This window comes from Mirounga leonina, unplaced genomic scaffold (assembly GCF_011800145.1).
Source record: "Mirounga leonina isolate KUSES-001 unplaced genomic scaffold, KU_Mleo_1.0 Mir_129, whole genome shotgun sequence".
NCBI classification, from domain to species: domain Eukaryota; kingdom Metazoa; phylum Chordata; class Mammalia; order Carnivora; family Phocidae; genus Mirounga; species Mirounga leonina.
The window spans coordinates 25,284,491-25,308,202 of NW_023270323.1; the positions used below are offsets into that span (position 1 = coordinate 25,284,491).

General features: G+C 37.9%; 2 protein-coding genes across 2 annotated transcripts; one reads left to right on the forward strand and one right to left on the reverse strand.

Annotated features, from left to right (window-relative positions):
• Positions 1 to 1,321: 1,321 nt before the first annotated feature.
• On the forward strand, positions 1,322 to 9,316 carry JCHAIN (joining chain of multimeric IgA and IgM). Its single transcript, XM_035004858.1, has 4 exons — positions 1,322 to 1,485; positions 5,011 to 5,137; positions 7,414 to 7,494; positions 8,351 to 9,316. The coding sequence occupies exons 1-4, from the start codon at positions 1,422 to 1,424 to the stop codon at positions 8,553 to 8,555; spliced, it is 477 nt and encodes a 158-aa protein (XP_034860749.1). The 5' UTR covers positions 1,322 to 1,421; the 3' UTR covers positions 8,556 to 9,316.
• Positions 9,317 to 20,074: 10,758 nt separating this feature from the next.
• On the reverse strand, positions 20,075 to 23,171 carry ENAM (enamelin). The gene has a single exon (XM_035004399.1). The coding sequence runs from the start codon at positions 23,154 to 23,156 to the stop codon at positions 20,376 to 20,378; it is 2,781 nt and encodes a 926-aa protein (XP_034860290.1). The 5' UTR covers positions 23,157 to 23,171; the 3' UTR covers positions 20,075 to 20,375.
• Positions 23,172 to 23,712: the final 541 nt, after the last annotated feature.

Consider the following 23,712-nt stretch of genomic DNA (forward strand, 5'->3'; position numbering starts at 1 on the left):
CTCTATTTTGGAGTGAATGAATAAATCAGTCATTTAGAAACTACAGTTAGAAATGAGGAGCTCTTAAGTGTTGATACTTGTTTTGACATCCTGACCAAACACTAAAATAATGTGTTTTCAGATTTGTTTTTTTCCCTAATAGATAAAATTGTTCATGTGAATCCAGTATGTTTTTCTTAACCCCAAATAGTTTCTAAGTCCTATGATAGTAGAAATTAAAATGAGAGTAAAGTTTGACAGTATAGTAATATTATGTGTTCTAGTGTCTGGCACTTTGTTCATGTTAGACATTCAGTACATGATTGAAAGAGTGCAGTTATGTGCCAGCCTTTAATAATTAGTTTCATTCTGCCCCCTTCTGCTGTTAGCTATGAAATCTGCTTGCCTACTTATGATCCTGAAGCATTTCTTTAGTGCCTTTCAAAATTCTAGGAGACCCTTAAAAATTAGAGAACTGAGAACCAAAAGTAACATATTTGGTGTTTTATATATATATATATATATATAAACAACATGATCTTGGAACCAACCCTGCCTAAGAGATAGGAAATTCTAACATGTTGGGGCAGAGGGTAGGGTGATGCCCTGTCCAAAAGCTCAGGGTTTTATTTACTTGTTTGTTTGTTTGCTTTTTGACACTAATTAATGACAAAAACTTACAAGAAATACTGCAGGGATTCAGTTTTCTGTAGAGGCATCTCAAATGAAAATCATTCATGGGTTTATAATTCCAAAAGCTGTTACTAGATTACCAAACACAAGGTCTGCCTTAATGCTATCAAATTAAACCATGGCAACTGATACATCTAGTATCCATCTGTTTCAAATTCCAATTTCATGTTTGAGTTTATAAAATAACTGAAAGCAATCAGATTATGTATATATTATGTATGTCATGTAGAATATGTATATTTAAATCTGGTAATTTGGTTAATTAAGGACTAACAGAAAAAGTTGACATAAGGTACAATTGGGACCTTGAAAGGCTTTAATTATTTTCTCCTCCTTCTCTTCCCTTCATTTACTGTTCTAGGCATAACAAATGTCACATATTTTATTTGAAAACTTTATTATCTAGGAAATAAATTTGAGAACCCCTATTTAAACATTCTTAATGTACTCCTGACTTGAAGTTATTATTAATCTTCATGTTTAATGAAACATGTAAAATAAAGAGTTACTGCATTAAAGCATGGCTTTTGGGGGGATACTTTGGAAGAAAATACGGAAATCTGAGACATACATCTCTGTCCAGTGCAGCATTTAAATTTCTGACTCCAACCGCAGTTGTGATTGTTTTTAGTTTGTTAGCTGCCTGGAGTGTTATTTTAAGAAAGCAGAAGCACCATCATTTGCACACTCCTTATAGATCACACACCTTAACCCTGACTTTAACTTCAGTTTCTCGAAGTGAAGTCAAGATGAAGAACCATTTGCTTTTCTGGGGAGTCCTAGCCATTTTTGTTGAGGCTGTTTTTGTGACAGGTATGTGGTATTTTGAAAACTAACCCACATAAAAGGAAAAATATAACACAGATCTGCTCTTCAGATTTAAACATTTATGTTTGTGCTTTGGTTAGCTAGCTAGCTGGCTACTTTTTCTAACATGCCTTAATCTTTATATGGGCAGTGATCTTTAAGCAGAGAAGACTCATTGTAATTCTTTTTATTCTTTTTTTCTCTTATTTGTTTGCCTACTATAACTTAGAGAATAAGACAATATATATTTCTGGATAAGTATTGATAGCTATACTTATATAAATATTCATTTTGAATCTTGAAAATCAGTAATCTTCTCCTTGAGTATCTTAAATGAATATTCTGGAGAAATGAAGTAATAATTACTATAACTACAATATGGAATGCATTGAGATTTTACTTCCCCAGAGAGACTAATAATAGTTCTAACAACCTCCCTGGATCTGAGCCTACAGATTTATTATGACACTTTAACAATGTTTAATGTTACACAGGTTGCCTATGACTTGATGGTATAACTTTGGTTATTTTGTTTACTAACCTTTCAAACTACTGTAGAAAATGGAATACATTCTGAATATAGATGTAATAATTTTCATCTAGAAGGGTAATGAGTTAGAAGTTATATAATTTGGCCTGATTGTTTCTAACACTTACTGAGCTTATTCTTATTTCAGAACAGGGTATGATGTAATTAAGAATAGTCATTTTACATATATTTTTATACTACTTTAGCGTTAGAAATAATGAATTTCTAATAATATTTACACACAAAAATATTAGTATTAAAACATGTACAGTATGTGTATTTATGTATATATTTATGTATTTATGTATATAAATAAATGTTTATACATACCTATAAACGTATATGTAAAACGTATATAAAAGATCTATCATTTATTGAATACATACTATTTTCCACGCATTATGCTAACTGTTTTACATATACTATTCCATTTAATTCTCATAGTAACCATTTGAGGATAGGTACTATTAACATTTCTAACATATAGTTGAGTCCACTGAGATTTAGAGAGGTGAAATAACTTACCTACAGTCACACAGCATACACGTAGAACCCAGGCCATCTGACCCTATAGCCCCTGCTCCTAATTTCTTTCCTATTCTGCCTGTATTGGAGAATCACCTTTTAGTAAACTCATTATGTTCATATCTAGTATGTGTTGTTAAGTGTATTTTCTCATTTGTTTGAACTGAATTAAATTTAACAAATATTTATTGAGCACCTGCTATGTCTCAGGCACAATCTATAACAGGTTTATTTGGAAAAATATTGCCTGTAAGTAAGAATGTTAGAATCTTTTAAGTCTTGGTGAATTGACTGTATTTGTACATTTCCTGGTAGATATATTAGTTTTATTTTTATATAATAATAATATTTATATATAATAATATTTATATATAATAATATTTATATATAATAATAAATAGTAATAAAAATTAATAGTTTTTTCATTGGTTTCTGGTAAGAAAATAAATTATATACTATAAATAAAATATAGAACTTTTCTATATTTTGAGAAAAACATTTAATAAAATAAGACAAAATCAAAGAGGGAGACAAACTATAAGAGACTCTTAACTATAGGAAACAAACTAAAGGCTGCTGGAGGGGAGGTGGGTGGCAAGGTGGGGTAACTGGGTGATGGACCAAAAGGAGGGCACTTGATGTAATGAACACTGGGTGTTATATGAAACTGATGAATCACTAAACTCTATCTCGAAACTAGTAATATGCTATATGTTAATTAATTGAATTTAAATTAAAAAATAAAAAAAGAAAAACATTTAAGAGTCATGAATATAGGAGTAGGGAAGAGGACACCATTTAAGTCATCTTATTCTTTTCAAAATGTTAAGAAGAATTATGTTATTATCTTGATTTCATAATGTTTCTTCTCCAATACTATACAGAATTTTATCAGAAGATGTATTAAGAAGTTATGAATAATTCCATAATAATGCATTGTAAAGTATGTCCAACAATTAGAAGTACAAAACAATGGTCTTAAATGTTTTTGTAATGACAATTATCATCAAGACTGAAATACTGCAATTAGGTCCTCTCTGCTTTGGGACACCTCTGAAATAATTAGACTTACAGTTACAATTATATCTATCCTGATCATTTAACCTTTGTAACTTGAATTAATGTGCTAAATTTTTTTTTTAAGTTGAGGTTTGATGGGGTGATATTTTAAAGGCCATTTAGTTAAAATTATAGAAATAAAAAACATATTTAATGGGTTAATTTTATGGTAGTGGGTTATAAGTTTTTTTGTTTGTTTTAAGTATCCTACATTGAGTAAAAGCTAACATTGGTAAATTCTATCAAATTCAGTATTCTGATTGGGAAATTGTACTATAGTTTTGCAGGATGTTACCACTGGAAGAAACCAGGTAAAATGTACATGGGTTCTCTCTCTAGTATTTATTATGAGTGCATGTGATCTAAAAAAGTTTAATTTAAAAACAAAACAAAAATATATCAAACATTATTACTATTGTTTAATTAGCACTATTAAATAAAGTTGTTATTGATTCTTCAAATGCCTGTTAACTGATCTAAGTCCAGATAATAAGAAATTTTCTTTGTTTATTCCTTGCAACACTTACCAGACCTCTTTGTCCAATATTCAGATTAGACAATAAATATTGATACTCAGAGTTAAGGCTTTAATGGTCATCTGTGTATCCATTCACTTATTTTTTTTCTGTAAACAGCATATTATATTAAATAGAGCTTGTACCTCACAATATTTTCTAAATTGTTTTTGTAAATTCATAGCACTTTACATGTATATATGCCATATCTTTTAAAATAATTCTTATAAGAAATAGTAATAAATATAGCACTTATTATTTTATTTGACTGAACCATTATGCCATGATAACCTGATTGTTATTATGAAAAAGAAGAATATAATTAAGTTTAGGAAAATTATAGTAGAGAATACTTAAAAGTCTCACAAAGTAGGGTTATCTTGGGGAAAATGTGCCTGTTTATAACTCTAATCCAACCTACAGATGAAAAAAACTGTATAAATGGGAGTTCAGGAAGGATGTGACACTTCAACTGGGACTTACAAAGTCTAATGTCATTTTTTGTTTACTTTTGAATAATTACTTTGGTCTGAGAGACATCTAGTCTAGATTTTTGTTTTCTCTATCATTTTGTCATTTGCCACTGATTTTTTACAAGGCTACATTATTCAGAGAGTTGTGCCTCTATTAAAAGCATTAGATGAAAACTAGAATTCTTTTAGCCTGGGTTCCCACAGACTGGGCCAAGGAAAAAAGAAAACAATTTGTTTGGAGTGCATTTGGATTTCCTTCACAATGCTGTGAGATTCCACTTAGCATTTTAGATTAGGGAAAAGGACAAAATTGGAGAAAGCTGAAACTGATCAACCATAAAACTTAGTTTTTCTACTGGAAAAAAGATAAATAAAAGTATAGAAACAGACCTTTCTCCCCCTCTCTTCTTAATATGTTTTATCTTTCAAGCCCAAGATGAAGATGGAAGGACTGTTCTTGTTGACAACAAGTGTCAGTGTGCCCGGATTACTTCCAGGATCATCCCTTCTCCCGAAGATCCTAATGAAGACATTGTGGAGAGAAACATCAGAATTATGTATGTGGCACTTTAAATTTCTTTCTTTTTTTTTTCATGTTGTAAGCAGAGATACTTTCATTTATTAGCCATTGTTTGAGCGTATTGACTGTAATACCTATGTCTCTACTCTTTTTTTTTTTTTAAGAGAGAGAGAGAGTAGTGTGGGGAGAGGGGCAGAGAGAGAGGGAGAGAGAGAATCTTAAGCAGGCTCCATACCCAGCATGGAGTCCGATGCGGGGTTCTATCTCACAAACATAGAATCATGACCTGAGTGGAAATCAAGAGTTGGTCACTTAACCAACTGAGCCACCCAGACGCCCCTCTACTCCTCTTTTTGATGTGTAGCACTTACATGAACCTGTTTCTATAGATAATTATCTATGTATGTGTATATATGCATAGACTTTATATGAGGATTAAATATGCTAAATGGACGAAAATTAAATATGCTAATGAACAAAAGCATCTAGGACAGTGTTTGAAAACCCACAGTAGATACTCATACATGTGTATTATCTTTCTCATTATTTAAAGCTTTTCCTGATATTACTAGAGCCTTTACAATCTAATAAAGAATAGATCCATTCATTCAATCATTCATTCATTTGGCAAACATTTATTGAGAGCTACTGAATGCCACTGAGGATTAGAGCTGGTGATACAAAAATTTATATAAAGCACAGTCCATGCCATCAAATAATTTACAGTCTAGTAGGGAACTTCAAACAATTTAAAAGGCAATTACAATACAGTATTGTAAATGCTGTGACAGGAATCAGCACAAGATGTTATAGGAGCATTAAGGAGGGGCACCCGGTCCAATCCTGGAGGGTGAAGGGAGAGTGGCAGTGGGAGTCAGCCAGGGGTGTTTGGAGTTAAGTGGTGCAAGTGGCAGCTAGCAGGAGTGACCCAGGTAAGTGTGTGTGGGGAATGACAGGGTCGGTAGGTGAGGCAGATCATTCCAGGAAAAGGAAATGGGTGCTGTGCAGATTGTATGAAATCATCACATAACATGCTTCCCATGGTACCAGACATGCTAGAAGTACTTTGTAAATGTTAGAACTCGCTGTTTTTGTTATTGTTAAGACTTGGAGATGAGAAAAAGCATAGTAAGTTTGTGGGATTGCAAGCACTTGTTTCCAGCTAGCATGTAAAGAGGGTCGCACGGGGAGAGATGGGGCTGGAGAGGTGCAGGCATATCATGAAGGGCCTTCTATGCCATCGTAAGCATGCTCTGTTTTCTGGGTGGAGACACTGTAGGTTTTAAGCAGAGAAGAACATTAGGCTTGTATTTTAGAGGCCATTTTGGCAATAATGTGACTAATACATTGGAGGGGTCAAGACTAAAGGAGGGTATTGCTACAATCTAGGAGAGAAAAGGCAGTGTCTTAAACCAAGTGCACAGATTGCAAAGAATCAGAATCAACTGAACTGTGAGATGGATTAGATATTGGTCGTTACAGAGAGGCGGCACTCAGGAATGGTATCTAAGGTTTTGGCTTGATATCTATGTAGATAGTGCTGCTAAATCCATCCTCATGTTTTCCTTTGTGTCATTTGGTGAGGAGAAATGATGACATTTATGAAAAATGTAAAAATTAATGACATCATCTCAACTAGTTGATAAGTGTTACCTACTTTTTCATGGAACATCACCAAATCAAGAGGTCTGGAGTCCAGTTACAGTTTTACTACTTAGTTGTGTGAACTTGGGTAAGTCATTGAGATCTCTGGTTTATAATTTCTGCATTCCAAAAATATGAATAATAATATCTGTCCATTTATTCCACAAATATTGAACATATCCTACATGACACATATCTAGAAAGGCACTGAGAATACATAAATGGTTTTGCCTCAAAGAACTTATGTAGTCTGGGGAAGCAACTTCTCTGTAGACAAGCGACTGTGATATGGCATTTGTTATAATAAAGATATGTGAACTTCAGTGGGACGAAAGAGAAAGGAATTTGTTCAGGAGTGAGAATGGATCATCATAAAGAGGGGAAAACTTGAGCTGATTTTTAAAGGAAAAGCAGGGATTTGCCAGGTAAGCAGTGATCATTGACAGAGTTGTTTCTGTGAGGCTTATTTGGAATGGGAAATGTTTAAAATATGGCAAATTACCGTGAAATCGGAGTAATAGTGTTACTATAGAGTGGTTTTAGAGTGCTATGGAGTGCTAAATGTACTAAATTCCCGATGAAATAGTAAATACTGTCCCAGCAATATACCTATTATAAAAAAAGCAATATCTGTTCGTTTCATTATTTTGATTTCTTTCTTTTGTTTAGTGTTCCTCTGAACAACCGGGAGAATATCTCTGATCCCACCTCACCAGTGAGAACCAAATTTGTGTACCATTTGTCTGACCTGTAAGAGATTTTCCTTCATGCTAATATAGATATGGAATTTAATAACTTCAAATTTGTTAGTAAGAATGTTTCTGAAAATATGGGGTGTAAACATTTACCAATGTAATTTGAGCTTTTGAATACATTAACTTCTATGTTAATTATTAGATATCATAAATTTATAAAACTTTATCACAGATAAAAGTTAGTTATAAATTCATTCTAAATAAGAAATTATTGCCAGTAGTACAGAAGGGCCAATTTGTCTTAATAGTTAAGTAATTGGATTTCAGACATATTAACATGCAGGTGTCTCTTTGGAAGCTATGGACTCCAACATCAAACAATTTTTTTTAAAGATTTTATTTATTTATTTATTTGAGAGAGAGAGCGAGAGAGGGAACACAAGCAGGGGGAGTGGGAGAGGGAGAAGCAGGCTTCCCGAGGAGCAGGGAGCCCGATACGGGACTTGATCCCAGGACCCTGGGATCATGACCTGAGCCGAAGGCAGACGCTCAACGACCGAGCCACCCAGGCGCCCCCAATTTCTTTTTCTTAAAAATAGTCTGCCTTCCTTGTCACTATAAAGAACTTGTTTAATCCAGTATACGGGTGGGAACAAACCTAAGAAGAGTAGAATTTGCTGTATGGTATAGACAAAACATCATATTATCATATCATTAATTATATTGTTTACTTTCAACTAATTTTTATATATTAAAGGTTGAAAACTCCCATTAATTATTGTTGTAGAGTAGCTGAGGTCTGAAAGGAGTCATGAGCAAGAGCCAGCTAATTTTGGATAGAAACGAATAGTCACTCAGATTCCGAGACAACATTTGATGGGGATTGTCAAATGAATATATTTATTTTTCAGCTGTAAAAAATGTGATCCTGTGGAAGTGGAGCTGGATAATCAAGTAGTTATCGCCTCCCAGAGCAATCTCTGTGATGAAGACAGTGAGACCTGTTACACCTACGACAGAAACAAGTGCTACACAAATTGGGTCCCATTTACATATGGTGGTCAGACCAAAATGGTGGAAACAGCCTTGACCCCGGATTCCTGCTACCCTGACTAATTTAAGTCATTGCTGACTGCACAGCTACTTTTCTTGAAAGGCTCTTCATTTTGATCCAGAAGTTAATATATTTACTACCAATGATATTGAAACCGTGATTTTTTTTTGTTAATATAAAACTACCCCCCAAACAGAAATAGTAACATTATTATTTTTACTGAAATTGCTTTTCAACTGTATGTTCTCACTCTAAGTGTTGAAATCTCTCATAATCCTTGCCCAAAGGGGTATATGACCTTAAAAATACAATTTCTAGCATTTAAAAATAGACAAGAGGAGAAAATAAAATTCAAAGAGTAAAAATCAGAAGACATAATTAAATTTCACTTTTTGTTTTTTTTGGCCTTGCCTTGGAGAGCCAGAGCTTTTGCACCTTCCACACTATTCTCTTTTTAAAAGTATCACGTGCAGAGAAAATTTATATGTAAACATAGGTCAATTACATGTCTTCCCTAGAAAAATTATAATTAGAAAACATGTTTTGGAAATATTTGCAAAAATAATTCAAAATGGGATCTCCCTTTATGAAACCAATGAGCTAAAAGTGACATAATTAAATGCATAATTGAAAAATATATTTTGACATAGCACAGATTTGGTGGCAGATGATACAGACTTTTTTTTTTTTGATAATCAGGCTAGTGTAAGAAATTCCCATTGGAAATCATCTATGTTGTAACTGAGTCTAATGAAATATGTATCCAAAATATGTATTCTCTAGCACAGCTTGAACAATTAAATAGATTCATAAGCATATACCTGTGTGAAATAATTTATTGAAAAGTTTACTAGTGTTAACTTTGTTGCATGTGAGGTAAAATATAATTTATTACTGATGAGCAGTTTGTAAGTATGGTATAATTATGCATTAATCACTGAATTTGTACATGCACATATTTAAAGTAGCTTTGTCATTTAAATCTAAAATTAAATTAAAAGGCAAGGTCCCTCTTGACAAGTATAATGTTTATCACGGCACATAAAACTTCTTATGGCAGAAAGCCAAGGCCACCTGACAGACATATCCAAGGGTTCTGTGGAAAGTAAATGTTGACTCTGGATTTAAAATAACGGGAGGCTGATTAGTAAAAGTCAGTTTCCTGAAGAGGCATTGTTCTGTTTTCTTTTTTTTTTAAATGGTAACAGTAATTTTTCATAATTTCCACCGTGTTCATACTGATTATTCAGTGTTTTTTGTTGTTGTTGTTGTTGTTGTTTTTGGGGGGATAAAGCTGGGACACTCTCATGCTTCAGTAGGAATCATAGTTGATGCACTAAAGACACATCATTCTTGACTAATCTAGTGTGTGGTTTTGGCCAAGTTTTTGAATTTTATCTAATCAGTCAACATTTATTAAATATTTATCACATGCAAGGAACTATGCTACATTTTTTGGTGATTAAGCTGTAATAAGTGCCCTCAAAACAGTCATCACCACTCACTCCCCAGACATCTGCTCAGTTATCTTCTCATGAAGCTCACCCTGTTTTTAAAAACTGCAAACTCTCCTTATCCTGGTTTATTTCTCCCCATGTACTTATCACCCTCTAGTGGACTATACAATTTACTTATTTATCATTTTATGGTTTCTCTCCCCCACTAGAGTATAAGGTCCACAAGGGCGGGCATTTTTATTTTGCTCAGTGATGTATCCCTAGCACCCAGAATAGTGCCTGGCACATTGGGATGCTCAATACATATTTGCAGAATGAACGAACATGAATACAGCTTACTTGAGGAGACAAGACATATGCATAAATAATGACAATCATTTGACAGAATCTCATACAGGCAAACAAATAGGGTCCAAAGTGTTGTGAGAATTTATGGGGGACTTCCTGTTGGGGAACGTGATCAAAAAAAATGTGGCCAGTGGCGCCTGGGTGGCTCAGTTAAGCGGCTGCCTTTGGCTCAGGTCATGATATTGGGGTCCTGGAATCGAGCCCAGCATTGGGCTCCCCCCACTCAGTGGGGAGCCTGCTTCTTCCTCTCCCTCTGCCTGCCCCTCTGCCTACTTGTGCTCTCTGTCAAATAAATAAATAAAATCTTAAAAAAAGAAAAAGGGGCACCTGGGAGGCTTAGTCGTTAAGCATCTGCCTTCGGCTCAGGTCATGATCCCAGGGTCCTAGGATTAAGCCCCGCATGGGGCTCCCTGCTCAGCGGGAAGCCTGCTTCTCCCTCTCCCGCTCCCCCCGCTTATGTTCCCTCTCTCGCTGTGTCTCTCTCGGTCAAATAAATAAATAAAATCTTAAAAAAAAAAAAGATGTGACCACTGATTGACCCATGAGCTGGACCTGGGCACTTAGAACTTTCTCTACCCCTCCCCTGTCTTTGGAATGTGGGTTCCTCTAGCCTTTCTAGCTCCTGGAGCCTGCTCCAAGGACATTGCCTTGAGATAGTGAGGTGGTGTTGAAAACACCTGCATGGTATACATGCTTGAGCCCAGTTAAGGCCTCTTTATAAGATTATAAGATTTGGTGGGCAGGTGAGGGGATCCATTCATCCTGTTGCTGCCCAAGACAAGCCTCGTAGGTAAGTTCCCTTTGTTATTATTAAAATTGCCACCTACCAGCATGGAGTGGCCTGCTTCTTTCTTTGGTCTCTCCCTGACCTCTGTGTCAAGGGGCTGTTTCAGATTATACCAGGAAAGTTCCCCAGAGGTCTGTGAACCTACATTGCTGCCCTCCCCTGCCCCCAGTTTTATTGAGCTATAATTGACATATAACACTGTATAAGTTAAAGTGTACAGCATAATGACTGCATATGTATCTATTGTGAAATGATCATCACGATAAGTTTATTTTACATCCGTCACCTCATACAGTCACAAAAGATTTTTTTTCCCCTGTGATGGGAATTTTAGGTGGAGACTGTTTCTGTAGAGGGTCCTTTGCTCTTTCCCCATCCTTCCTTTAGTTTTTCTGCATACCCAATAGAGGGCATGGGGGGGACGTCTGGGTGGCTCAGTTGGTTAAGCGCCTGCCTTTGGCTCAGGTCAAGCTTCCGGGGTCCTGGGATCGAGTCCCACATGAGGCTCCTTGCTCAGCGGGAAGCCTGCTTCTCCCTCTGCTTGTGCTCTCTCTGACAAATAAGTGAATAAAAGCTTAAAAAAAAAAAAAAAGGAAAGCACTTTTGGCTATTGTGGACATTGCTGCCATAAGAGACTCTTAACCAAAGGAAACAAACTGAGGGTTGCTGGATGGGAGGGGGTGTGGGGAGATGGGGTTACTGGGTGATGGGCATTAAGGAGGGCATGTGATGTGATGAGCACTGGGTGTTCTATGCAACTGATGAATCATTTAAAGTCTACCTCTGAAACTAATGATAGACTATATGTCTATATGTTAATTAATTGGATTTAAATTAAAAAAAGTTTTTGTTCCCATGTTGCAGATTCTTGTAAGAAAGACCCTTATTCCAGGGTTATTGCCTCATTAAATGACAGCTGAAAGAGGACTGCAAACTTACAGTTCTGTAGGTCTTCATTCTTTCAGAAGTTCAGTTAAACTCTAAGACCCAGCGTATTAATAACAATTTGGCCACTTACCATGTGCTAAGACACCAATCTAATGGCTTTATTGAGCATTAACTCACTCAGTATAAATCCAGAGCAGCTGTTGGCTCTTAAATGAGAGTTGTTGAAGAAAGATTAACATTCATTCATACGTTTGCTTGTATCATTGGATAATTTAGCAGGGGAACACAAAGGAATCGGTGTAGAAGAGGCAGCTCTGAAAAGACACTTGGCTCTTTGCAGGACGCTTATTTGACTAATGGCTCTAGTATGAATTGCTGTGTTTGTGCGAGAGGTCCATGAGTGTCTGCTCTCAGCCAGTAATGATCGAGTATGGCAAGAATACCAAGACAGGCTCATTCCTGGGAGACACAGGACTCCCCTGATGGGTGATTGACTTGACTCCGCAATCAGCTTCACTAAAAATTTCTCGGCACTGCGCCACCATTAGATGTTATCTACCCAACCTTCCTTCCTCTCCTCTTTCCTCCACATGGGCCAGACCTGCATCAGGATCTGATAGTTCTCCCAGTCTTCTTGGGCTCCCGCCCATATTCTCTTACAGGTGTTTTTCCTAATAAATCTCTTGCACCTTTAATCTCATCTTGGATTCTGCTCCTGCAGGGTCTAAATTAAATTAATAAAACCAATTATGAGGTATCTGATTTAATGATGGTGCTATTGAGCATTCTTCACATGCCAGGCGGTTCACCCATGCCATCTCATTTAATCCTCACAATAATTCTTTGGGTGTTACTTTTATATTGTAAATGAGAAAACCAACTCAGTGGGTAATTAACAATTTGATCGGTTCATTTGTCTAGTAAATGGCAATGAAAACTGAATCACTGCTATAGTCTTAACAAATATTAATAGAAGCTCTTTGGCAATCATTTATTCCCTCTATAACATTTTCTTACAACCAATTCATTGACCTGTCAAAAAGTCAATTATTTTCGTACTTTTTGTCCTTTCTTTTTAGTTTGAATTAAATGGATATTTTTAAAAGATAGGCATAAGTGGGTATTATTGGTGAGACTGTTTTTCCTTCTGTATAGTTCTTGACAAGTTAGCCATTTACCTAATTGAGCACATTCAGCACCAATAGAGAAAAATTATGTTAATTAACAGTAGGAGTAATGCTTTTTTGTACTAAGCCCTTAGAAGCCGGTAGACCCAAGCCAAGTGTTTAGTTTTCACTTTAAGACTATTGTCATTTCTTGGCCAACAGACACATGAAAAAGTGCTCAATATCGCTCGGCATCAGGGAAATCCAAATCAAAACCTCAATGAGATACCACCTCACACCAGTCAGAATGGCTAAAATTAACAAGTCAGGAAACGACAGATGTTGGCGGGGATGTGGAGAAAGGGGAACCCTCCTACACTGTTGGTGGGAATGCAAGCTGGTGCAGCCACTCCGGAAAACAGTATGGAGGTTCCTCAAAAAGTTGAAAATAGGGGCGCCTGGGTGGCTCAGATGGTTGAGCATCTGCCTTCAGCTCAGGTCATGATCCCGGGGTCCTGGGATCGAGTCCCGCATTGGGCTCCCTGCTGGGCGGGGAGCCTGCTTCTCTCTCTGCCTCTGCCTCTCTCTCTCTCTCTCTCTCATGAATAAAAAAAAAAAAAAGTTGAAAATAGAGCTACCATATGATCTAGCAATTGCACTACTGGGTATTTACCCCAAAGATACAAAAGTAGGGATCCGAAAGGGTACGTGCACCCTGATGTTTATAGCAGCAATGTCCACAATAGACAAACTGTGGAAAGAGCCAAGATGTCCATCGACAGATGAATGGATAAAGAAGATGTGGTGTATATATATACAATGGAATATTATGCAGCCATCAAAAGGAATAAGATCTTGCCATTTGCAACGACGTGGATGGAACTGGAGGGTATTATGCTGAGCGAAATAAGTCAAACAGAGAAAGACAAGTATCATATGATCTCACTGATATGAGGAATTCTTAATCGCAGGAAACAAACTGAGGGTTGCTGGAGTGGGGGGGTGGGAGGATGGGGTGACTGGGTGATAGACACTGGGGAGGGTATGTGCTCTGGTAAGCGCTATGAATTGTGCAGGACTGTTGAATCTCAGATCTGTACCTCTGAAACAAATAATGCAATATATGTTAAGAAAAAAAAGAAGAAGAAGGTAGCAGGAGGGGAAGAATGAAGGGGGGGAAATCGGAGGGGTAGACGAACCATGAGAGACGATGGACTCTGAAAAACAAACTGAGGGTTCTAGAGGGGAGGGGGGCGGGAGGATGGGTTAGCCTGGTGATGGGTATTGAGGAGGGCACATTCTGCATGGAGCACTGGGTGCTATGAACAAACAATGAATCATGGAACACTACATCTAAAACTAATGATGTAATGTATGGGGATTAACATAAGAATAAAAAAAAAGACTATTGTCATTTCTAATTGTTTTATATAACTTGATATTCAAAATGAATCATAATTACAGTACTGCATCATAAATACACCAATGTATACACATTCATAATCAGACATACATGGACTCCCTAACCTAGAAGCAGTGGGATAGGAAAATTAACCTTTGATATATTTCCCAGGTCTTGGCTTTGGGGTGGCAGTGTAGGATAGTGGGTAAATCCCTGGCCCAGGTTGAAATACAGACTAAGTGACTGCATGACAGGTCAATAACGGTAAGTTCATTGAATCTAAGATTGAAAAATGCGAGTAAAAATTACTATCTTACAGTTTTTTTAATGCAAAACCCCAATATACATAATGTATGTAAATCACTTAGGTCAGCTGTTGTAGCATTCACTAACCTTCTGTAAACTGCTGTGGTTTTTGTTTGTTAATTGTTTTTTGGCTCTTCTTTTTGCCCAGGCAACAAATCAAGGAAAAATGTAAATATGTATTAGATCAGTGATTGCATGAGACTCACCTGGAGGACTCATTGTAACAGATTGCTGGACCCCACCCCAAGAAATTCTGATTAAGTAGTTTTGGGATGCATCAGGAGAAATACCAGGTCTCAAAAATTCCCAGGTGCGGCTGTTTGGGGATTGCTTAGGAACCACAGCGTTAACATTCGAAACCTCCGTTGCCCCCTGGTGGTTGATTTATGACCTACAACGCATATGCATTTTAGTACCTTTCATTTAATGCTCGAAACTGCCCTATGAAATAAGGACTGTCTTCATTTTACGAATCACAAAACTGAGATACTAAGAGATGAAATAATCTTCTCAAGATTTTCATATAGTATATGGAGAACCTATAACTGGATCCAAGACTCTCAGACTCCAAAGCCAGTGCTTTGGAGGTTATCCCGAAAATAAAATACATTTTTAGATCATTTCCCTCAATAATTCCACTTCTGAGGAAATAATAAAAAATATGGACAAAGAGGCATAAAGATATTTATCACAACATTATTTATGATAATGAAAATTTATAAGAAACTTTACATCTAGCATCAAAGGGAATGATAGTATAGGTATATTTCTGAATATTTCAGACAATGAAAATGAAGCATTAAGTATTTTTAATTGTATAGAAATTTCTTATATAATGTGAAGAGGGAAATGTAGGATATTTAGTAAAAGAATTACTTTAAGATCCCCGTCCCTCATACACACATATGAAAGAAAGTAGGACAAAATATTAACATTAGAAGGTAGGATTATGTGTTTCCTTTTACTTTTCATTAGTTGCCAAATATTCAACAGTGAGTGTGTATTTTGTAAATAGAAAAATATTAATCATTATTAATTTTTATTTTATATCAATTATATTAAAATTTGGGAAATTCTGAATTTCTATTCATTTATAAAATGTATTTAAAGAAAAAGCGATGTTTATTTAGCATCCATTCTGTGCTCAGCACAGTGCCAGGTGTTATGAGGCATACGCAAGGAAGATGAAAACTGGGCCTCACTTTTTAGGAGTTTTCTTTCTCCTTCCGTAGGCAGAACTAACACAGGAAAAAAGCAATATTAAATATAAAAGATGATGTGCTGTGAGCCCTCAGGGAAGCTGGGGATGTTGGGGCTGGGGTAGTCTTGGAGGAGATATTAATGAAATAGAATGGAAGTAGAACTTTCTAGAAATACAGGAGTCATGCAGAGACAGGAAGAAGTATAACATAAATGTAGGCTTGGCCTGCTCCTCTTTCTCTTTGTGTTCTCTATTCCAATTACATGCTTTATTTATGCGTATCCTTTCAGGTTGGTAATATTCAGTTTTTTCAGTGGTCAAAAAAACTTTCTGTTCCCACCCTGGTGAGTGTGCAGTTGTCCCTTATTTATAGGAAATAGCCTAGCACTTTGCCACTCCAAGTTTGGTCTGCCAACTGGCTAATTCATCATCACCTGGGGGCATGTTTATAATACAAAACCAAAGGTCCCACTCCAGACGCCGAAATCAAAATCTGCATTGTAACAAGATTCAGGTGCACATTAAAGCTTGCAAAATGCTGGTATAGCATGCGACACTGTCAGAAAGAGCCTGAGTCCTCTGTTGGAGAGACAGCTGCCTGCGTGGTTTTATAGCTAAGGGACTGACAAGGGCCTACCCAAATAAAATTTCCTACCATTACCCTGTTATCCTTCTGGAAGTATGCCATGATTGGATTCACTCTTTAAGGGTGTGCTGATTGATCTGGGAGGCCTGCATTTTAGCCAATATTTGGGAAGGAATCTTTTTGCCAAGTTAGGCACAGTCAATACCTGCTTTGTGCAGTGCAGAAAGCAATGAGGCACGGTTTTTTGGATAAGCTCAGAGGAAATTGCTGTCCAAGTTCTGATGAAGCACAGAAAGGGAGAGTGCTGGGTCCTCAGGCAGGTGGAATGGAGCACTCTGAGCGCAGAGGACCTTGCCCCAGCAGGTGACGGGGCATCGAGGACAGCTTCATCAATTTCACAGTTTTGTCCACGTCAAATTGTAGCTCGGCTGCATCCTTCTCTATTTTAAGCATTTTCCTCTGCCAACATGGAATTTTGTTTGTTACCAGGTGACATTTGTTTCTAAGTGTCATTGGCCATGAATTTAAAGTGAGACAATAGGTCCAGTGGCTGATATTATTGGGTTAGGGGTGAGGTGCAGAGGCAAGGAAGAACAGGTGGCCAAAACCAAAAGCTATGTTCCGTTGTGAAGAGGTGAGGACCTACTTCCCATCAAGTGTAGTGTTCTTCTGAGTTTTCATTGGGAAGTTGGCCTGAGTCACAGTGAAATCCTTGAGGTTTTGTGAAGGAGGGACAGAGCTGTTGATTTTAAGTCCAACATTTCCAGTTCCCCTTTTGGTTTTTAGAAATGAAGTTTGGTTTCCGGAGGGCAAGATAGATCTTCTTTAGGGTCTTTAGGGTCCTGACTGAAGGAGAGGGGGCTAAGGAAAGGCAGAGATGTGCCAATGCAAGCAATAGAAGTAACTCAAAGGTCATGTCTCATGAATTTTCTTTAAAATGTATAAAGTTGGGACTCTGATAGGAGTAAAAAGTAAAACATGTTCAGGGGATCTGAAAACCAGAGGAAGAACCTCCATGACCATGGCTACTAGGCCAAGTTTTCAGACGTAGCTGTCCCCACATTTCATCATTTTAGTTTTCTTCCTACTTAACGTGAAAAAGTGTAAGATCTCCCCCAGCCAGCTGGATCTATGGCCAATACCCTCTGGAGAAATCTATTGCAGGATGCAAGACAGAAAAGCTTATAAAGCAGGTGTGTGTTTGTTTTGCTGGATTATCTTCCCTGTTTGTTATCCTGAGGTATTATTTTCTCATTCTCTATTTACTTGTTGACAAAAGACACCACCAGGCTATATCCAGTCATTTTAGAACCAACAGGTGACAGCCTCTAGACATAGGAACTCGCTGTAGAGGTGGGGCTATGGTGGTGGGGTGTGGGTGCTAGAGAAGAAGGGGATCATGCGCAGAGTCTTCCATTTTCACGTGTGCACCTTGACCTTAGAGCTTATTAATAAATTACCAATGGCACACAGAATAATCACTTTACTGTAGGGAACTCAGGCCTGGTGTCCAGGTTTGTACAAGGATACCCGAGCTGATGAGATAGAGGGATTTTCTACATGAACATTCCCCACCCCCTTGGTTTTTCACTATCTCAAATTCAATAGATATTTTTGTCCTATGTGCTTTTACATTTTACATTATGGATGTCTTAGATGATAATTTACACTACGGTGCCTCATAGACAAAGATTTGTCAATACATCTGCCAAAACAACTATAAGATTCATATGTTTTATGAAATACTGAAGCAAATGCGGATTTTACAAAGAAAGTATTCATATCTAGATTAAAAATCAACTGGAAAGAAAGCAAAACAAAAAAATGTAGTTTTATTTTGATGAGGATAATTCTTAAGAGACAGTTTTGTATAGAAAAAGTTAATGACTTTTTAGTGTGTGATTAAAATATAAAAGTGCGGGTGGGGGGATTTTGGCAACTAGTGGATGGCCTAAATCATCTCCCTCTGAGATCCCTTCCTACCCTGAGATTCTATGTTCTGCAAATGTGGCTGAGTATCTAAAGCTACAGAGTATGACATGGCTAATTCAGTATCCTGTATAGTATACCCACAGGAAAAGCACACCACAGGATTTTCATGGGAGCTTTGAAAGCCGTTTTAAAATTGGTCAATCAATAAATATTTATTGGGTATCTACTATGTGCAAGACACTCTGCCAAGAAATTCAGAAGACTCAAAGGACAAGATTCCTTTCCTCTTGAAGTTTTCAACACAGATATTCTCAAATTTCTGAGATCTTCTTATAAAATCTGTCCCAGGAAATTTTCTCCTAAGAAACTCTTTAGAGTTAGAAGTAACTTTCTAGATAATTCCAAGAATTCTTCCCCTCTAGGAAGGAATATACAGATAGTAGTCCAACACGCCATTATTAAAAACAAACAAACAAACAAAAAAAACAAAACCCCTGGATGTATTCTAGCAAGGCAATACAGAAACATTTACTTTACAAAATAATTTACACTATTTAATCAGGATACAAAGAAAGTATGTCTGCAAGTAATTCTACCAGGACATGAAAAATAAGACTTTATGTTGGTAGTAGCATATGCTGGTAGAATCACTTATATTATACTGTTAAGGAAAACTGACCATAGAGTGTTTCTCTTATTTGATTAGGATAGTGTTTCCTAAAATGTACTCTCTAGGTCCTGCAGAGTATGAATTGGTGATAGGGTGTGACAAGTCCCACTTTTTTTCTGGATGCTCAGTCCCTGTGTGGCAGTGTTTCCCTCCCCACATTCCTAAGCCTTGTCTCCAGGCTGCTAGCTCTAGGTAACTAGCCTGTCTTCCCCCACACTTCTTGAATGTATTCCTCTGGCTAAGCTGTATCTACCTGGTAAAGGCCATGAGAAAATTAAAAACAAAAGTAGGTACCAGTGTCTACTATTTCTGAAATATATTCTACAATGATGGTTAGACTGAGTCAAAAAAACTAGCATAGGATTTGGAGAGTAGATACAAAAAGGAAGAGAGATATGTGGTCTTAAGATATGAAAATGGTGTAACAGGGAAAAAGATAAATTGAAGGGAAGAAAAGAAAAGGATTGATTGACAAGTGATCCATTAGGAGAGAGAACAGAAAATGGGAAGAGGGGAAGACATAACGAAGAAGATAGAGGTAAAGACAAGTGATGGATAATAGCCTAGGATGTAAAAAGTGACAGAAAGCGGGAAAGATGGGAAAGAAAAAATAGGAAGCTAAATACAGAATAGTGGACAGAAAGAAAACACAGAAGGAAGAAGGGAAATGATAGAGCAAAGAGAGAAGTAGTAGGAGATAAAAGATGTCAAAAGAATATTAGCTAGGAAAAAAAACTGACAAAGACCAACACAAGAAAAAACTGTACAATCATCGGGATTATACTGATATATAGATCTCCATGCATAAAATGGAAAGTTCATCTGCCTTTCTGTCTTGCAAAACCAGAGAATTTTGCAAGTATGGAACTTTGAAAGAAAAAGGAAGAATCAACAAACAAAGGGAAACTAACCCAGACAAGTGGCTTCCAAGTTTCAAGGTGATGGAGGTCATAGCCTTTCTAATTCTTTTTAAGGTCTGTGTTAATTAGTGACAATACTGAATCTAGCAACCCCCAGAGGCTCAACCTCATCAGCATCACCTGGGCCACTACTCCTATTGCTGGAATGGGGAAAAACTTAAGGATCACTAAGAGGGTCAGATACTTAATTGAGTCTGGTGAGGTGGGGGGATGTTGGGGAGCCACTGTAGAATATCAGGTATTTTCCTTCCCCCAAAGAATGTTTGGTTGCGATAATCCCTAGGCCTGAAGTAGTAAGCAGTCTTGCACATGGTCCTGTGGATTGGTCTCTAATTGAAGAGAATCAAATGGAGTGTGTTCATCTGCATTAAGTGGGTCTACGTTTATACTCTGAAACTGTGCCCCAGTAGCTAACCTAGACAATGAGTTCGGACTTTCAGTAGGCATAACTGGATCTTCATCAAATGGGCCTTGCCTTCCAACGCTAGATGGAGTTCCAGTGCTGGAGGAGTGATACTTTGCTATTTTGGAGCCAAAGCATGGTAACTGTAGGATGCTTGATGGTCTTTGTTGCTGCCTTTCACCCTCATTTCCTTGCACTTCACTTTGGATTCCTTCTGGCTGAGGGCCTTCATCAGGTGTACTGATAACAAGCTGTTCAGGAGTAAGATCAACAGTTCTTTCATTGAACTGGTTGCCTTCAAATATTTGTTCCAAAACATTGTTCCCATCTCCTCCAAGGTCACTTGTGAGACAAGGCATATTCTTTGATTGAAGGGAACTGGCTTCAGGAAAGGGCATAATTCCCCTCTGGCTCAGTTGATTCTTCATTGAACATGGTGTGTTCCTTCTCAGAGTGGACACATCATCTCTGAAAGGACTTGGGTTTTGACTTTCTCCAGGCAGTCTTTTCTCTGAGCTGTTTCTTTGGTCAGGCAGGTTGCTTGTAGGGGAGATGGTATGTCTTACATGTTTAGTGTGGCTCTCTTCCGTGTACAGAGGGCTGGTGTCTTGATTCTCCCCTGGTGCAAGACCAAAGGATGGAGTGTAGTCCTGGAGAGCAAGTGGATTGTCCTTGTGTCCTGTGGAGCCACCAGCACAGCAAGGGCCTCTCTGGCTTAGGTGAAATACATGTGCTTCCTTTCGACCTGCTGGGTAACTTGGAGGAATTAAGTCTGGGAAAGCCAAATGTTCTCCCTCTGGTGAATTTAACCTGGTAATTTGCATGCCATAATTCAAATTCTCGCCTTCATGCCATGTTGGATTTTTCTGAAGCCAAGCTGGGGAATTACTGGGATAGTGCTGGTTCTCTTTCTGGTGTGGTGGACTAGGAGGTGCTTTGTGTAAAGCTGTTGGCTGATTCCAGAAATTTCTGTTAAAATATGGCCTTCTTTCTTTCTGCCCTTGGGGTTGAATCCTGTGGTCCCAGGAGTTCCAAGAAGGAAGCAGAGTGCTTTCTTCTTGTCCAACAGCATTATTAGCATAAGAGCCCCTCTCCACAAGTGATGGTACAGTAGGGGCTGTATTATATGAGGGAAAATTTTCATCTGGGTTCCAAGGGTAAAATTCACCATAAGGGAAATCCTCCCTGGGTTTTGATGGATTATCTATGGAATAGGGAAGGTATTCCTTTGGTTGATTTGAGGTGTATTGCTCGCCTTCATAGTGCCTAACTGTTGGACCTTCTTTAAAGCTTGGCTCCTCCATACCCCATCTACTTTGTCCTGGGAAAGTTTCATCTCCAGTTGGATCAACTGGGTCCTCTTCATTATAAGGGACTGTTTCTTTCAGCTCTGGAGTATTTATAGGGTACAGCGAATTTTTGGGTTGCCCTATATTATTGGGAGAATCGTCTCTCTCATCCCACATATTGCTTCTAAGATATGGTGAGTTTTCCCTGGGATCATAAGAGTTATAGTCAGGGTAGTAAACACCTCCCCTAGAGCCATGAGAAGGATGAGGTAAGTGTTCCTCCTGTCTCCCAGGATCTTTCTTAAAAGATGGGGAGATTTCTTGGTGATTCCAAGTATTTCTTCCAGCAGGAAAATGTTCTCTTGCAGGGGAAGGAATTTCCTCAGGATATACAGGTTGATACGCACTGTGCTTTAATTCTGGCTGATTAGTTTCTGATTCATATGGGTTTCTTCTTGGCTCCAAAATAATCCCTTTGGGCAAATTCTGGTTTGGGGTTTGTCCATCAGAATTTGGGGCTCTTCTGGAATCTCCTCTTGGGTAATAAGAGTTTTCATGTTGATCAATAGAATTAAAATTTGGGACTAGCATGTTACTCTCAGGATGAGGCAGTTTATAATTTGATTTATTAACTACATAATCTTGAGAGTTTCTCCAGGGGCCAGATGGATCCCTTGTAGGAATGACTATTCTTTCTTTCGGACCTACTGGTTTCTCTCCTGGATTTTGGATTTTTTCACTGTGGACAACAGTACCATGTTTGGGACCCAGAGGAGCAACATTGGTTCCCATAGGGTATTTATTTGGTCCCTGAGGCTTTCTTCTGACATTTCCCAGATTTCCTGCATGATTGGGAGAATTCCCTCTTGCAGTAGAAGCATAAGCCTTGCGATAAATTGGATTTCCTGGACGAACTGCTTGTTTGCGTTCCAAAGCAAAGGAGTTCCACCGAGGACCCCTTTGAACCTGTTGATTTCGGTAAAAAGGCCCATTCTGTCTGTGCCCCATGATAGTACCAGTGGGACGCCATTGTCTCCCTGCAGGAAAATTTTGGATGTTAGGATTTGGATAATTTTCATGAATATTTGGCTGACTTGGTCCCCATGTGATTTGAGTTCTTGGTACTCCCTGGCCTGAAACATTAACGGTAGAGGGTGAGATAACCCCGTTTTGAGCCGTGTTTGGGCCATGGCCACTGTTTCCTGTTGGGCTGGTGTCATTTCTGCTCTGACTCCCTGCAGGATTGGGTGCGTTTGGTTGAGTAGAATTAGTCTCAGGACCTGTTGAATTACCCGAGGGCTCAGTGGCCGGACTCTCTGTTTTAGGAGGATCTTCTTCTTTGGGTTTTTCAAAATCTTGTTCAAACATCTCTTCTGAATAATAAGGAGGATGACCCCCAAATCCCTGATATCCAAAATATCCAAAGTAAGGATTCTGTAGGGAAGAAGATGGAAATCAGTAATTACTCTTTGTTCCCCACCGTGCTGTTGCTCAGAATTTTTTTTTTTAAAGATTTTATTTATTCATTTGAGACACAGAGATACAGAGAGAGAGAGTGAGCGAGCATGAGCAGTGGGAGAGGCAGAGGGAGAGGAAGAAGCAGCTCCCTGCTGAGTCAGGAGCCCGATGTGGGACTTGATCCCAGGACCCCGGGATCATGACCTGAGCCGAAGGCAGACGCTTAACCATCTGTGTTGCTCAGAATTTTTTAGTGTAATAGGGATATTAGCCATATGCTTCTTTTAAAACCTTAGCTATGCTTTCTTTCTTGAGAGTTAATTCCGCCTTGGTTTCCTTGACCCTGCTCCCTTCTGGTTCTCTCTTGGGGTACTCTTTCTGACGTTACCACTCAGTTTTCTCTTCCTAGGCCTGGATCCTAAATCTGAGGGGGTTTTTTGTTTGTTTTTATTTTTTTAAGGATTCC

Bases quoted from the DNA above. Each gene is read 5' to 3' on its own strand.
- JCHAIN (XM_035004858.1), top strand. From the start codon at position 1,422: ATGAAGAACCATTTGCTTTTCTGGGGAGTCCTAGCCATTTTTGTTGAG. The intron at 1,486-5,010 runs GTATGTGGTATT...TTATCTTTCAAG, and splicing joins TGAGGCTGTTTTTGTGACAG to CCCAAGATGAAGATGGAAGG. The intron at 5,138-7,413 runs GTATGTGGCACT...TCTTTTGTTTAG, and splicing joins GAGAGAAACATCAGAATTAT to TGTTCCTCTGAACAACCGGG.
- ENAM (XM_035004399.1), bottom strand. From the start codon at position 23,156: ATGTTTGAACAAGATTTTGAAAAACCCAAAGAAGAAGATCCTCCTAAA.